The 12,073-nt window shown below is 54.4% G+C and overlaps 1 protein-coding gene across 1 annotated transcript; it reads left to right on the top strand.

Moving 5' to 3' along the window:
- The first annotated feature begins 8,685 nt into the window (after window positions 1–8,685).
- LOC131590998 (serine/threonine-protein kinase pim-1-like) lies at window positions 8,686–11,095 on the top strand. Its single transcript, XM_058861417.1, has 6 exons — window positions 8,686–8,830; window positions 9,131–9,237; window positions 9,353–9,403; window positions 9,608–9,974; window positions 10,579–10,755; window positions 10,989–11,095. Exons 1-6 carry the CDS (start codon window positions 8,686–8,688, stop codon window positions 11,093–11,095), a joined length of 954 nt encoding a protein of 317 aa, XP_058717400.1.
- The last annotated feature ends 978 nt before the right edge of the window (window positions 11,096–12,073 follow it).

The raw sequence follows: 12,073 nt of genomic DNA, 5'->3' as shown, positions 1-12,073 counted from the left end.
ACAATAACATAGATTCTTTATTAAAATTGTGGAAAACACGAGCAAATAGATAATATATGCTTTAACTTAACTTTGTTTTATACAGTAAAATTCTCTTGACTAATTATTTTGTAAACCACAAATTTCTTCTGTAGATAACACTAATTGGAAGAAGGTTTTCCTAGAAGCTATAAATCACACCATGTTTTAACCTTGGATTCTAAAACCAATTATTGCAAGGCAACTTCTGTTAGTATTCACCTTAAACACTTTTTTTTTTTTTTTTTTTTTTTAACTTTCAAAGAACCACAATAATTTCTCTAGTAAAACTCTAAAAACTGCAATTGCATAAACTCATAATTACTTAAAACACAAAATTAACTCTACAATGGTATATAAAAACATTTTGAAAACTCAATAAATCACGACAACAAACTAGGCACCATCTCAGTGCCCCCACCGAGAGAGGGAGCGGGGGGGTGGACGGCCCGCTCTGCTGCTGCTGCAGCTCTGCTCTTATCTTTCTTCACATTCTCCACATACTCTCGCAGCGAGGAAAAACGGAGAGAAAGAAAAAAAAAACCTCACAAAGTTAACTTTAACAAATGCAGTTTTTTCTCTCAATCTCTCTTGTTGTTTGCTGATAGAGGAAAAAGGCATACTTTTGCAAAAGCAGGCGATTTTACGCGAAAAGTCTCTCACGGCCAGGTGCTAACAACGGCGATCAGAGGCCTTGGAACTTTTCTTGCGCTGCTTTTACCCTCAGGGTGCCTTTGTTCCCTGCGCTCACCTCGCTCCCTCATATCTTCCTGGTTCGGGTGGAAACCAATTTAAATTTGGCTTCTTTTCTTCCAGGGTGGTAAAGATGGAACTTAAATAAGGTTGTAGTGCTAAAAGTGACTCCAAAAATGAAGCAAATAGTTTTGGATGTATCACATCCTGCCATAACTGAACAGATTCTGTTCGTTGTTTCAGCGTTCCCTGTGGAACTTTTTTCTCATTATTTTTTTTTCCTATAATTCCCTGTAATGGATCACCTGGTCCTCTTTGAACTGCAACTGACTCTTGAATTAAAGCTTGCCAATGTGCGTTAAACAGCAGCTGCTGATGTTGAATAAACATCAGTTTCACAATGCTTCTACAGTCATTGACAGTTAGCAAATGCATATCAAATATATAGTCTATCATTTGTTTAGCTGGTTCACTCTTAAATCCAAATTGACTCACTGTCTGTCGCAGCTGAGCTAATAACTTCTAATCAAGAGGTGTATAGGTCCCTAACTGAATAGCTTGTCTTTGCTGGTTTACCCCCGGGGTGTAAACTACAGGCAGAGCCCACGTCCTCGCCGCTTCCACGGTGACTTCATCCCCACTCTCTAGCCCATGCTTAGCCAATGCGTTCCATGCTTCTCTCCTCTGTCTAGCCATTTCCTCCCACAGGTCACTCTCTGCCCCAGGGACAGGATCTGGCTCTGGCGGAGATTGTGAACTACGCATTCTAGGCTTAACAGATTGGGCTGAAGGGTCCTTAATATCAGAGGTGGCTACGACAGGCACTTTAGCGTCCTCTGTGGACTCAGTGAGAGGGGGTGCCGAGGGCCAAGCACAATCATCTGTGCCCAAACTGCTAGAAGCAGGTATAATTACTTGAGAGACACCTGGCGCTAAAGGTTCATGATCTCCATACCGTGCATTTCTTTTATAGGCTTCTACTGCTTGCTGAGCCGCTCTTTTTTCTGCCTGATGTTTCAATAGAGTATTATGCACAACTCGCCAAATTTTTCTTAACTTTGTTGCTGTTTTATCTTTTTCTAAAACTGCTTTACACAACACATCTCTTAACTTATGCCACTCACTCAATTCATGTACTGTGTGCGGGTTGGAAAAACAACCCTTCGCGTGACCCCATGCTAGCAATCCCGGTACGTCTTTTCTAGGATTTATGTCTCTAACCCCCAGCTTATCTAATAACCCCAAAAATAAATCATATGCTGCTTGCCTGTCCATTTTTGTCGTCAGCGCTGTTGCACCTTTCCGGCTTCGGCAGCACGTATGGCTCAAGACCACCGATGTGATCCTTGAGGGTGCTCTCCCTTCGTCGTTTAGCACCGACCCCGGCGCATCGGGCCCCAACACTACTTCACCGACCGTGGCACGTTCACTCCCCCGCTTTCTTTTCAGCAGGGGGTCGACGTCGGGGTCACCATTTGTCGGAGAAGGGAGACGCAGACACCAGGTGGTCGTCAAGCAAATCTCGTTTATTGATCCTTATACTCGTGTTTAAATACATGATTTAATTAGCTCATACATATTGCAAAAGTATAGCTCATCATTGGTTATTCTGCTATCTACAACACTGCAAAACATAGCTATCTGCCTCTGCATTCTTGCGATTACCAGACCGTCCCTGTTCCTTCTTTTTCGTTCTGTTTACCACATTCTTGTTCTCCTCCCCACATCTCAAGGGCAGTCCGGCCTTGAAACTGTCTCTACACTAGTTATGTTTTATCTCTAGCAAGTTTGTACAGTCATGGCCTTTCTCGCCTAACCATTCTGCCACAAAAGTCTCCACAAACTGGGGCTGGTCCCGAGGGAGCAGCAGCAGTGCCTGGATCTGATCCCTCAGTCTGGGGCAGGTCTGGACAAATGATTGCAGCATCAGCACCAGGACCAGCAGCAACAGCACCAGCAGCACCGGAGCACCAGCACCAGCAGCAGAACCAGCAGAACCAGCAGTACCAGCACCACCACCACCGCCAGCAGCAGCAGCAGCAGCAGAACAGCAGCACCAGCAGCAGAACCACCAGTACCAGCACCACCACCAGCAGCGGCAGCACCAGCTGCATCAGCAGTACCAGCAGCAGCAGCAGCAGCAGCAGCAGCACCACCAGCATCACCACCAGCAGAACCAGCAATACCAGCACCAGCACCACCATTGCCAGCAGCAGCAGCAGTAGCAGCAGAAGCTGCACCAGCACCAGCACCAGCAGCAGAACCAGCAGTACCAGCAGCAGAACCAGCAGTACCAGCACCAGCACCGCCACTGCCAGCAGCAGCAGCAGAGCACCAGCACCAGCAGCAGAACCAGCAGAACCAGCAGTACCACCACCACCACCGCCAGCAGCAGCAGCAGCAGCAGAGTACCAGCACCAGCAGCAGAATCACCAGTACCAGCACCACCACCAGCAGCGGCAGCACCAGCTGCACCAGCAGCACCAGAAGCAGCAGCAGCAGCAGCATCGCCACCAGCAGAACCAGCAATACCAGCACCAGCACCACCACCGCCAGCAACAGCAGCAGCAGCAGTAGCAGCAGAAGCTGCACCAGCACCAGCAGCAGAACCAGCAGTACCAGCACCAGCACCACCACCAGCAGCACCAGCACTACAACCAGCAGTGGCAGCAGCAGCAGTACCAGCAGCAGCAGCACCAGCAGCATCAGCACCAGCAGCACCAGCACCACTACCAGCAGCACCAGCACCACTACCAGCAGCACCAGCAGCACCAGCACCACTACCAGCAGCACCAGCACCACCAGCAGTACCAGCAGCAGCTGCATCACCAGCAGAGGCACCACCAGCACCAGCAACACCACCAGCACCAGCAGCACCAACAGCAGCACATGGAGCTGACTTTCAGCACAGCCCCTGACACTCTTCCCTCTCTGTGCAGCGGTGTCACAGCAGCCTGAGGCACCTGAGAGGCCTCAATGCCAGCAGGGACTTGAGATGGCAGCCCTGGACTCCTGCAAGTTGTGCCAAGAAGAGAGCTGGGGACTCCCTCTCCATGTGGAGCTTCCAGATGGAAGAGGCTGCTGTGACCAGGCAGCTCCAAGGGCACAGAAAGGAGGGGCTCGACCCCTTGATCTGTGCCAGTCCCACAGTCCTGGGCAGCAGCCACCGAGCCCCAGGGGAACAGAGAGCACAGCAAGAGGGACAAAACCAGGCAAGGTCAGAGACTGGGAAGAGGCAGAGCTGGGAGCAGGAGCAGCTGCTTCATTGCACTCTTGGAGAAAGCTCTTGTGTGGTTCAAAGCGCTGAAAGATGTGGAGGGCAGAGAGGAGGCCACACCAAACAATGCTCCTTTTTTTACACCTCCCCTCTCCTTGTTCCAGAAGGAATTGGATGAAATGTATTCTTCACTCTGAGTGGTCTCGTTCAGCATGAGCAGCTGAGCACCAGGAGATGAAGGATCTGACGCCTCAAGCCACAAGAGCTGAGCAAGAGGGGACTTTTGGACCAAAGTAATGCTTCTAACGTGGACCTAGGTGAATGCAGCATATGGAATCCTGGAATTCCAGAATCCATTCTGCTGGAAAAGACTTCTGAGCTCATCCAGTCCAGCCAGTCACCCAGCAGTGTCAAACCCAGCACTAAACCTCGTCCCTGAAGTGCAAAGGTCTGAACAACAGTCCCTGAGTGAGGCCTGAACAACAGGCCCTGAGCCAAAGGTGACCTCTGGATGAACCTTCCAGACAAAGGTTATCTGTGTATTTGCTCATTACTGAACTGTGCATGGTCATTAGCAGTGGGATAGATGTATCCACTCATTAGTGAAGCATGGATTGAGGTTTCTATGTTTAGAAGTCAGACAAGGCCATGAAGTCCAACATCTGGCCTTGTTTGGGGCTGTATGGTCAGAGTCAACTCCCTTGGTTCCTCCTTGAGGCCTGGCCAGGCTTTGACAGGGACCCAAGAGGAGGATGAAACCAGATGTTCCCACATTAGAAGTGCTGTCAGTTTATTTATTCAGCACTATCAGGGCTGGGCCCTCTCACAGCAGGGTTGGAGGCTCAGCTGTGGCTGGAGGCTCCTGCAGGAATTCCCAGTGTCCAGGAGTGGCTCTCCAGCCCTTGGCTGTGACAGCTTCTCCAGCTGATGTGTGGATGTGGTGATGGCAGAGTCTGAGGGGTACTGGTGCTGGATCTTTGTTAATCACTGCAGGCAATCTTTGGCAGTGATGATTGGGTGCATTGCTGAGCTGCTCCTTTTGTGATCCTTTGCTGCTTGGAGCTGCAGCAAATGACACTGATTCCTTCAGGTGGTGTTTGTGTTTTTGGGGCTGACCCTGCCCCTGGTAGAACAAAATTGGCAAAGTCTGGCCAGATCACAACAAAATGTCACTTTTTAAATGTGAATGTAAGGAATCAGTCCTGTCTGTAATTCTCAGATGGGAAGCCCTTCCCTAGAGTTCGCTGGCTCTGGAGTGGGCTGAGGTCAGAGCACCGTGCGAGCAGTGGGGCAGTCGGTTAAAAGAGGCTGAATTGCCGGATGTGTTAAAATGCATCCAAAAATTGCATATGGAAAAGGGCTTGTGGGTTTGGGAAGACGAGGATGGATTTTGTTAATGGCACATTGGAAACAGCACCAACAGAAGGAACAATTGTTTTTGGAATGCTCCCACATGAAGGTCCAGAAGAAGGTTTTAGTCTTGAGCTCAGGTTTGTTAGTTTAAGCGAAAAAATACTAATAATAGTAATAGTAATAATAAAATACAACATTATAATGTTATAATATAACACAATAATATGTATTTAAAAATATAACTAAAAATCAATAATGTGAAATAATACTGACAATACCAATTTGTTAGCTTTGGCTGCCCACTGTAACATTAAATACCCTACAAAAAAGAACTGGCCAAGACCCAAATGTCAGTGGTAAACTTTGTGAATTGTATACAAGGAATAAAGGAAAATTCCCTTGCTCTTCCTACCAGGATTAAACTGTACAGTTGACTCCAAGTTGCCAGTGGATTCTCAAGATGGAAAATCCTGTTAATGCTGGGTTTGGTGTGATGTGGAGATGGGGAAGGGTCTCATCCCCTCCCAGAGGTGCCCCAAGCCCGCTCTGCTGCCACGTCTGCACTCACAGCCCCTCACGGCTGCCCTGCCCTGGGGACATGGTGGGACCCCCTCCTGCCAGGGCTGAGGCTCCTCATGGCCCCTCACAGCCCCTCACAGCTCCATGGAACTTCTCATGGCCCTGTAGAACCTCTCATAGCCCCTCACAGCCCTTCATTTCCCCTCACAGCCCCTCACAGCCCCAGGCGCGGGGCTCCTCCCAAAGGAGAAGGGGTCGGGCCCTGCTTGTTCTCCTTTTATTTCCGTCCCTTCACAGCGCCGAGTAAAGAAAGGCTGAATGGAGCCTTTCGCCAGCGTTTCCCTCGGGGTTCATTGCGGGCTGAAGCTCTGTGCTGGCGCTGGCCCGAGCACCACCATCCCTGCAGCCCCCAAGGCCTTTGCTGTCCCCCCGTGTCCATTCCCTGTCCCCGAGTCCCGCCCGGCTCTGGCAGCAGCAGCAGCCGCAGCGCAGCGGGCGCCGGCCCGGCCCGGCCGGGGCTCCCGGCCAGGAGCAGCAGCAGCGCCGGCCCTTCCCACCTGCTCCTGCCTCGGCTTCCCAGGGCTTTTTCCAGGGCAATTCTGGACTACAGCAACAATCCCCCACAAACAGCCCTCAGGCTTCCTCAGGGCCCGCCTCTGCTGCCCTGAGCCAGCCCTCAGAGGAAGAAAGGATCGGGTTCCAGCGCTGTTTTCAGCTCTGTTTTACTCACCCTGAGGTGACAGCAGGAGGCTCTTGGTGCCTTGGCCTTGGACATTGTAGATCTCGTCTGCTCTTGTCCCTCTTCTGCTTGCCACCTGAATTTGAGTTGCAGGCATCAGGAGTAGCAGATCTTGAAATGCTCCCAAGTCCCTGAGCACTAAGTCGAGGGGAATGAAAGCCACACAGCTGACATTTGCAGTGCTCAAGCACAGCCCTGTTGCTGCTGCTGCTGAAATAGAATCAACTGACAGAGGCCATCACAGAAATTGCCTCTGCAGTGGCAAATAAAATGAAAAAATACACCAGGAGAAAGAAAAAACAGAACTTGTCGCTTCATTGTTTCTTCAGAGCAACAGCAGGAAGTGGAGATGCCCAGAGGTATTTCCAGCTGCTGCTGATCCCAGCTGGAGCCCAGCCTGCTGCCCAGTCCCAGTGGGAACCTGAGCCCAGCCCGGGCAGCTCCCGCAGTGTCGGGAGCTCAGCGCACGCGGGGCAGGCCCTGAGCCCCGGGCACGGCCGCCCATTGCGGGGCAGCGGCACAGACGGAATGTCCTGGGGTCCAAACCTCCTGCTCCTCACACACAGCTCCCATCGTCCTCCCCCTCCTCCTCTCCTGGCATGGCACAAATTCCAGCTCGGAGGAGGCTTCCCAAGAGAGGCCTCAGGCTCCTGTTTCAGCCTGAGTGTCCCTGCAGAGGAACAGGGCAGCTTTCAGGCACTTCCACAAGCTCCAGGTTCTCATTTCCTGGGGAATCTCTGATGCAAACAGGCTTGATAAAAAGGACAAAAGCAAAGATAATGAATTGGGAATTATTAGGAAAAAATGAGCCTTCTAAACAGACAAACTTCACCAAGTCATTCCCTGCATTTATCCTTTTCACATTCTTTCTCTCATCTACTGAGAGGTCCAGCTTATCATGATCTGGTGCTTATCAACAACTGATTGTGCTCTTGATTTCTCCCAGTGCAAGAGATGTAGAATCATCTCAACTGAACACACAAACAAACTCCCTCTGTCAGCCCATTTTCATGTTCCAGATCACTTTCAAGATGTCCATGGGGCTATTGGAATGATGAGCTCTCCACTGCTGGCTGCAGGCTCTGGAGATTCTTTCTCCACATTCAACCAGGCTTGTATTCCCTAACAATTCCTGGCAGCTCATCATGTTTTCTTCGGGTAGAAGAGTAACAATGAAAACCGTACCAATGGCACAACTCCCCAGTCCACAAGGAAAAGCAAGAACAAGTTGTCAAGTTCTTCAAATATTTGTCCTGCTTTGCTGCAAGAGTTGTGCTGCACACACAGTGTGGAAAGCCAAGAGAAGCTGCAGCTGGGGGCACATCTTGGGACAGGAGCTGCACGTCGTTCTCCAGGACAGGTTTTTGGAAAGAACAGACAGGACTGTGGAGAAGATTTTGGGAAAATTGAAACAGCTTTTTTAAGAAATGAAAATAAAACCAAAAGAAACGACCAGCATGTTTTTCTCTATTTATTTTTATGTTTCCCTTTTCCATCTTGCACTAGCTCTCCATCCCATTCATTCCAAATGGATCTCACCTCTAAGATCTGAGACTTGACAAGTTTTAGACACTGTAAAATACCATGAGCTACACCCAGTTTGCCTTCCCCTGTTCTTCTTGGAAAGCAATGCTGGAGACACAAGTGCAGTGCTTGGGTCAGGTACAAATTCTGCATTCAGGGAATGTGCTCAGACAGTGTTTGATGCTCAGCAGGGACAAGGCACAGCAGCAGCCAAGGGCATTGCTGTGCCCCTGTGCAGGAATCAAGACTCTGGCTCTTGGCTCAACACGGCAAAGTTCAAGTGTTTGGCCAGGCTCAGGGGTTGCCCGGGGAGCGCGGGGCTCGGGGCAGGGCCGAGCGGGCAACGGACAAACGGCCCCGGGGACAAACGGCCCCGGTGCTTCAGTTGCAGCGGCAGCAGCAGCAGCGGCAGCAGCAGCAGCGGCAGCAGCAGCGGCAGCAGAGGCAGCAGCGGAAAAAGACAAAGCAGCGAAAGAAGTCACGTTTCCGACCCTCCCTATCTTCTCTTCTCCCTCTCCTGCGGTTCCACCCTCTCTCCCTCGGTCCCTCACCCACTCCCGATCTCCCTTTCTCTGTGTTCCCCTCTTCTCCCAGTTCCCCTCTCCCCTTGCCCGCCCGGGACATGCCCCCAGCCCGCCCCTGGCCCCGGCCCCGGCCCCGGCCGCGGCGCCGGCCCCGGGCGTCCCGCCTCCCTCTCGCCTTAGCCCGGCTCCGGCCGAGCTGGCGCTGGCGCTTCTGGGCGGGCCTCAGTGCCTGGGGCCGGGGCGGTATCACCGCCCTTTGGCTCCGCCTGCTCCGAGCCCTGCCCCGGCCCTGGCCCCGGCCCTTGCCCCGGCTCCTCCCGGGGCCCGCGGAGAACACAGGCGGTGCAGCCGTTGCCGCCGCCTCCGCTGCGGCTTCCCCGGCCCGAGCTCCGCCGCTCGGCAGCGCGGCCGCTGGCCCCGAGCCGCCGCTGTCGCATTGCAAGGAGCAGACGCCTGCGGATGCTCGGCCCGGGGAGGTCGGGGAGCGCTCGGGGGCCGTTCCTGGCCCCGGGCCGAGCGCTGACGGCCGAGTCTCGCCCCCAGGGAATGCGCACAAGGGCCCGAAGGAGCGGTACCGAGTGGGTTCGTTGCTGGGGCGCGGCGGATTCGGCAGCGTCTTCGCAGCCACGAGGCTCTCGGACGGTGCCCCGGTGAGCAGCGGGGCCGGCGGCGGGCGGAGAAGGAGGAGGAGGAGGGGGCGGAGGAGAAGGCGGGGCCGCTGCGGGCGGGCATCGAGCTCAACCTTCTGCTGCCCCTTGCTCGCAGGTGGCCATCAAAAAGGTGCCGCGGGATCGCATCCGGCGCTGGGGCGAGCTGGTGAGTGAGCGGGGCCAGCGGCAGAAGCCGGGGCGTGCCGGGCAGGGATGAGCCGGGGCTTGGCAGGGTGGGAGCCGCCGGGAGCCCTGCGGGGAGAGCGGGCGTGGGGCCATCGGGGCGTGCAGAGCATCCCGGGCTGGCTGAGGGCTCCCCGAGCCCTGGCAGGGGCTCAGCCCCACTGACGGCACCGTGCTTCTCCCCCAGCCCGACGGTACACGTGCGCCCCTGGAGATTGTGCTGATGGACAGGGTGTCCTCTGGGTGTGCTGCAGTGATTCAGCTCCTGGAGTGGCTTGAGCTGCCCGACAGCTTCTTGTTGGTGCTGGAGCGTCCGCAGCGGTGCCAGGACCTCTCGCATTTGCTGGCAGAGCGGAGGTTCCTGCCGGAGGAGGAGGCGCGGGAGCTTTTCCGGCAGGTTCTGGAGGCTGTGCAGCACTGCACCAGCTGCGGGGTCCTGCACAGGGACATCAAGCCCGAAAACATCCTGCTGGACCTGGCCACAGGGCAAGTGAAACTCATTGACTTTGGCTGTGGCACCTTCCTCCAAGACACAGCCTACACCCGATTTGCAGGTGAGCCCTTGCAGGGGATGCTCCTGGGCATCTCTTGGTCCAGCGTGGGTGTGGCACCGGGGCTTCCCCCTGTTGCTGCAGGGATGGGATTAATACTTGAGCCAAGTTGATTTGGGTAGGGGTTGTGAGAGGGGCCAGCTCCCAGCCCTGCTGACAGCCTTCAGCACCCACTATGCCCTGGGCTGGGGCTGGGGCAGGCAGCCTGACAAAAACCCCCATGGGGGTAGCAGAGATGGGAGTGTCTGACCCCGTTTGGCGTGCCAGCGAGGAAGGTCTTGAACTCCTCTGCTCCCCAAATTTGCCCTGGCTTATTAACAATTTTTTGGAGGCCATGCAGGCAGGGAGGAGAGTGGGTTTTCTCTACCACTGGGTGGATTTTCCATTTGTGGGTCATGGTTGGGCCTCCCCAGTGCTTCTGCTGCCCTCTTCCAGCAGCAGTGGCTTCATTTGCAAGCCCAGGTTTGTACACGAGTGCCAGGTGCTGGTGAGAGGGCAGCAGGTCACCCCATGTGCCTCTGGGGCAGCCCCCACATGCCCAGGGATGCTGGGGTGAGTCTCTGGGAGCAGCAGCATCCCCCTGATGAGCTCTGTCTGTGTTCCACAGGAACCCTGTCCTACAGCCCACCAGAGTGGTTCTACCAGCGATGCTACCACGGCCAGGCAGCAACCATCTGGTCCCTGGGGCTCCTGCTGTACCAGCTGGTGACAGGGAAGCACCCATTCAGGAAGGGCCAGCAGATCGTCTGGGGGCAGATCATCTTCCCGCGACGGCTCTCCCAAGGTGGATCCTCATCTCTGGGCACGGGGGGAACACCAGTGTTGGGAGACAGCAGTGGGCTCATGAGCATCCCCCTCTGGCAACTGCTGAGGAGGTGGCACATGTCCTGCTCTCCTGCAAACAGGGAATCCATGGGGAAGTTTAGGCCCAGCTCTGGGCACACCCAGCATGGCCTGGGCACAGGAACGGGGGTCAACTTCTCCAAGTGACCGGTGATTCCTGGTTTCTCTCTTCAGAGTGCCAAGATGTAATTAAGAGATGTTTGTCCATGCAACCCTTGGACAGGCCATCCTTAGAAGATCTCTGCCAAGATCCTTGGATTCAGGGTGTTCATCTGCCCTAGAAGATGGGAGAGATCCATGTGCGCAGTTGGATCCAGGGGCCTGGCAGGTAACAACTCCACCCATCTCTTGGCAATCAGTGGCAGAGCAAAGCAGACTGTTTTTGTCCTGCCTGTAGCTCTGAGCAGGGGTCATTAGAAGGGAACATGCAGCTCTTGGGCTGGAGCTGACCTGGAGACCTGGTGTGGCAAGCACTGGTGGCCACCATCCCCCCTGGTTTTGCTTGTCTTGTTTACTGATGGCTGGGGCCCTGGGCAGAGCACTGACAGCCTGGTCTGGCCCCTAGGGAAGGAGAAGGAGCCCCTGGAGAAGCTGTACCAGGTGGGGCTGCTGCAGGAGACACCAAGGGCAGCCTCAAGGATGACAATGTCTTCATCCACGTGGCCAGCTGAAGATGATCAACTTTGATTCTGGCACCTTCTTCAAAGACACACTCCATGCCCAATTTGCAGGTGAATCCACAGCCAGGGGATGCTCCCAGATCTGGGTATGGCACAGCCTCGCCGGCTCCCCCCTTTGCTGAGGTTGATGCAACCAATTCTTCAGTCGGCTGCCAGTCTGCTTTGTGTCTCTGGGCAGCTGCTGAGGGGCTGGATCTGCCGTGGCTGGCTGCAGGCTGGGCACATGTCCTGCCCTCCTGCTCTGCTCCCAAAGGCAGCAGTGATGGGCAGCTTTGGGCCCAGCTCTGAGCATGGCCAGCATGGCCTGGGCACCGTGGGTGGCTGGGACAAGGGGACAGGAGCCTTGAGCTGACGGGCGGTTTCTGGTTTCTCTCCTTGCAGCCGGGCTCTGCGGATGCTGAGGCTGCTCTGGGCTCTGCCAGGGCTCTGCTGGGCTCAGCCCCAGGCACAGCTGGGCTCGCTCTGCCCTCACAGTGTTCTGACAGCTTTGCATCAGAGGAGCCCGTTCCCAGCACAGCGCCTGAGCTTTCTGCTTTTGCAGGTGAGTGAGACTCTCGTGCAGGCCAAGAGATTGCAGTT

The sequence above is a fragment of the Poecile atricapillus genome, chromosome 36 (genome assembly GCF_030490865.1).
Source record: "Poecile atricapillus isolate bPoeAtr1 chromosome 36, bPoeAtr1.hap1, whole genome shotgun sequence".
Lineage (NCBI taxonomy): Eukaryota > Metazoa > Chordata > Aves > Passeriformes > Paridae > Poecile > Poecile atricapillus.
Note: the sequence above shows the minus strand (reverse complement) of the source record. Positions and strands in the feature narration are given on the sequence as shown.

Excerpts from the sequence above, each read along its gene's own strand:
- LOC131590998 (XM_058861417.1), top strand. The coding sequence starts at position 8,686 with ATGCCCCCAGCCCGCCCCTGGCCCCGGCCCCGGCCCCGGCCGCGGCGC. Across the intron at positions 9,975-10,578 it reads AGCCTACACCCGATTTGCAG|GAACCCTGTCCTACAGCCCA; the intron begins GTGAGCCCTTGC and ends TGTGTTCCACAG. Across the intron at positions 10,756-10,988 it reads CCCGCGACGGCTCTCCCAAG|AGTGCCAAGATGTAATTAAG; the intron begins GTGGATCCTCAT and ends TTCTCTCTTCAG.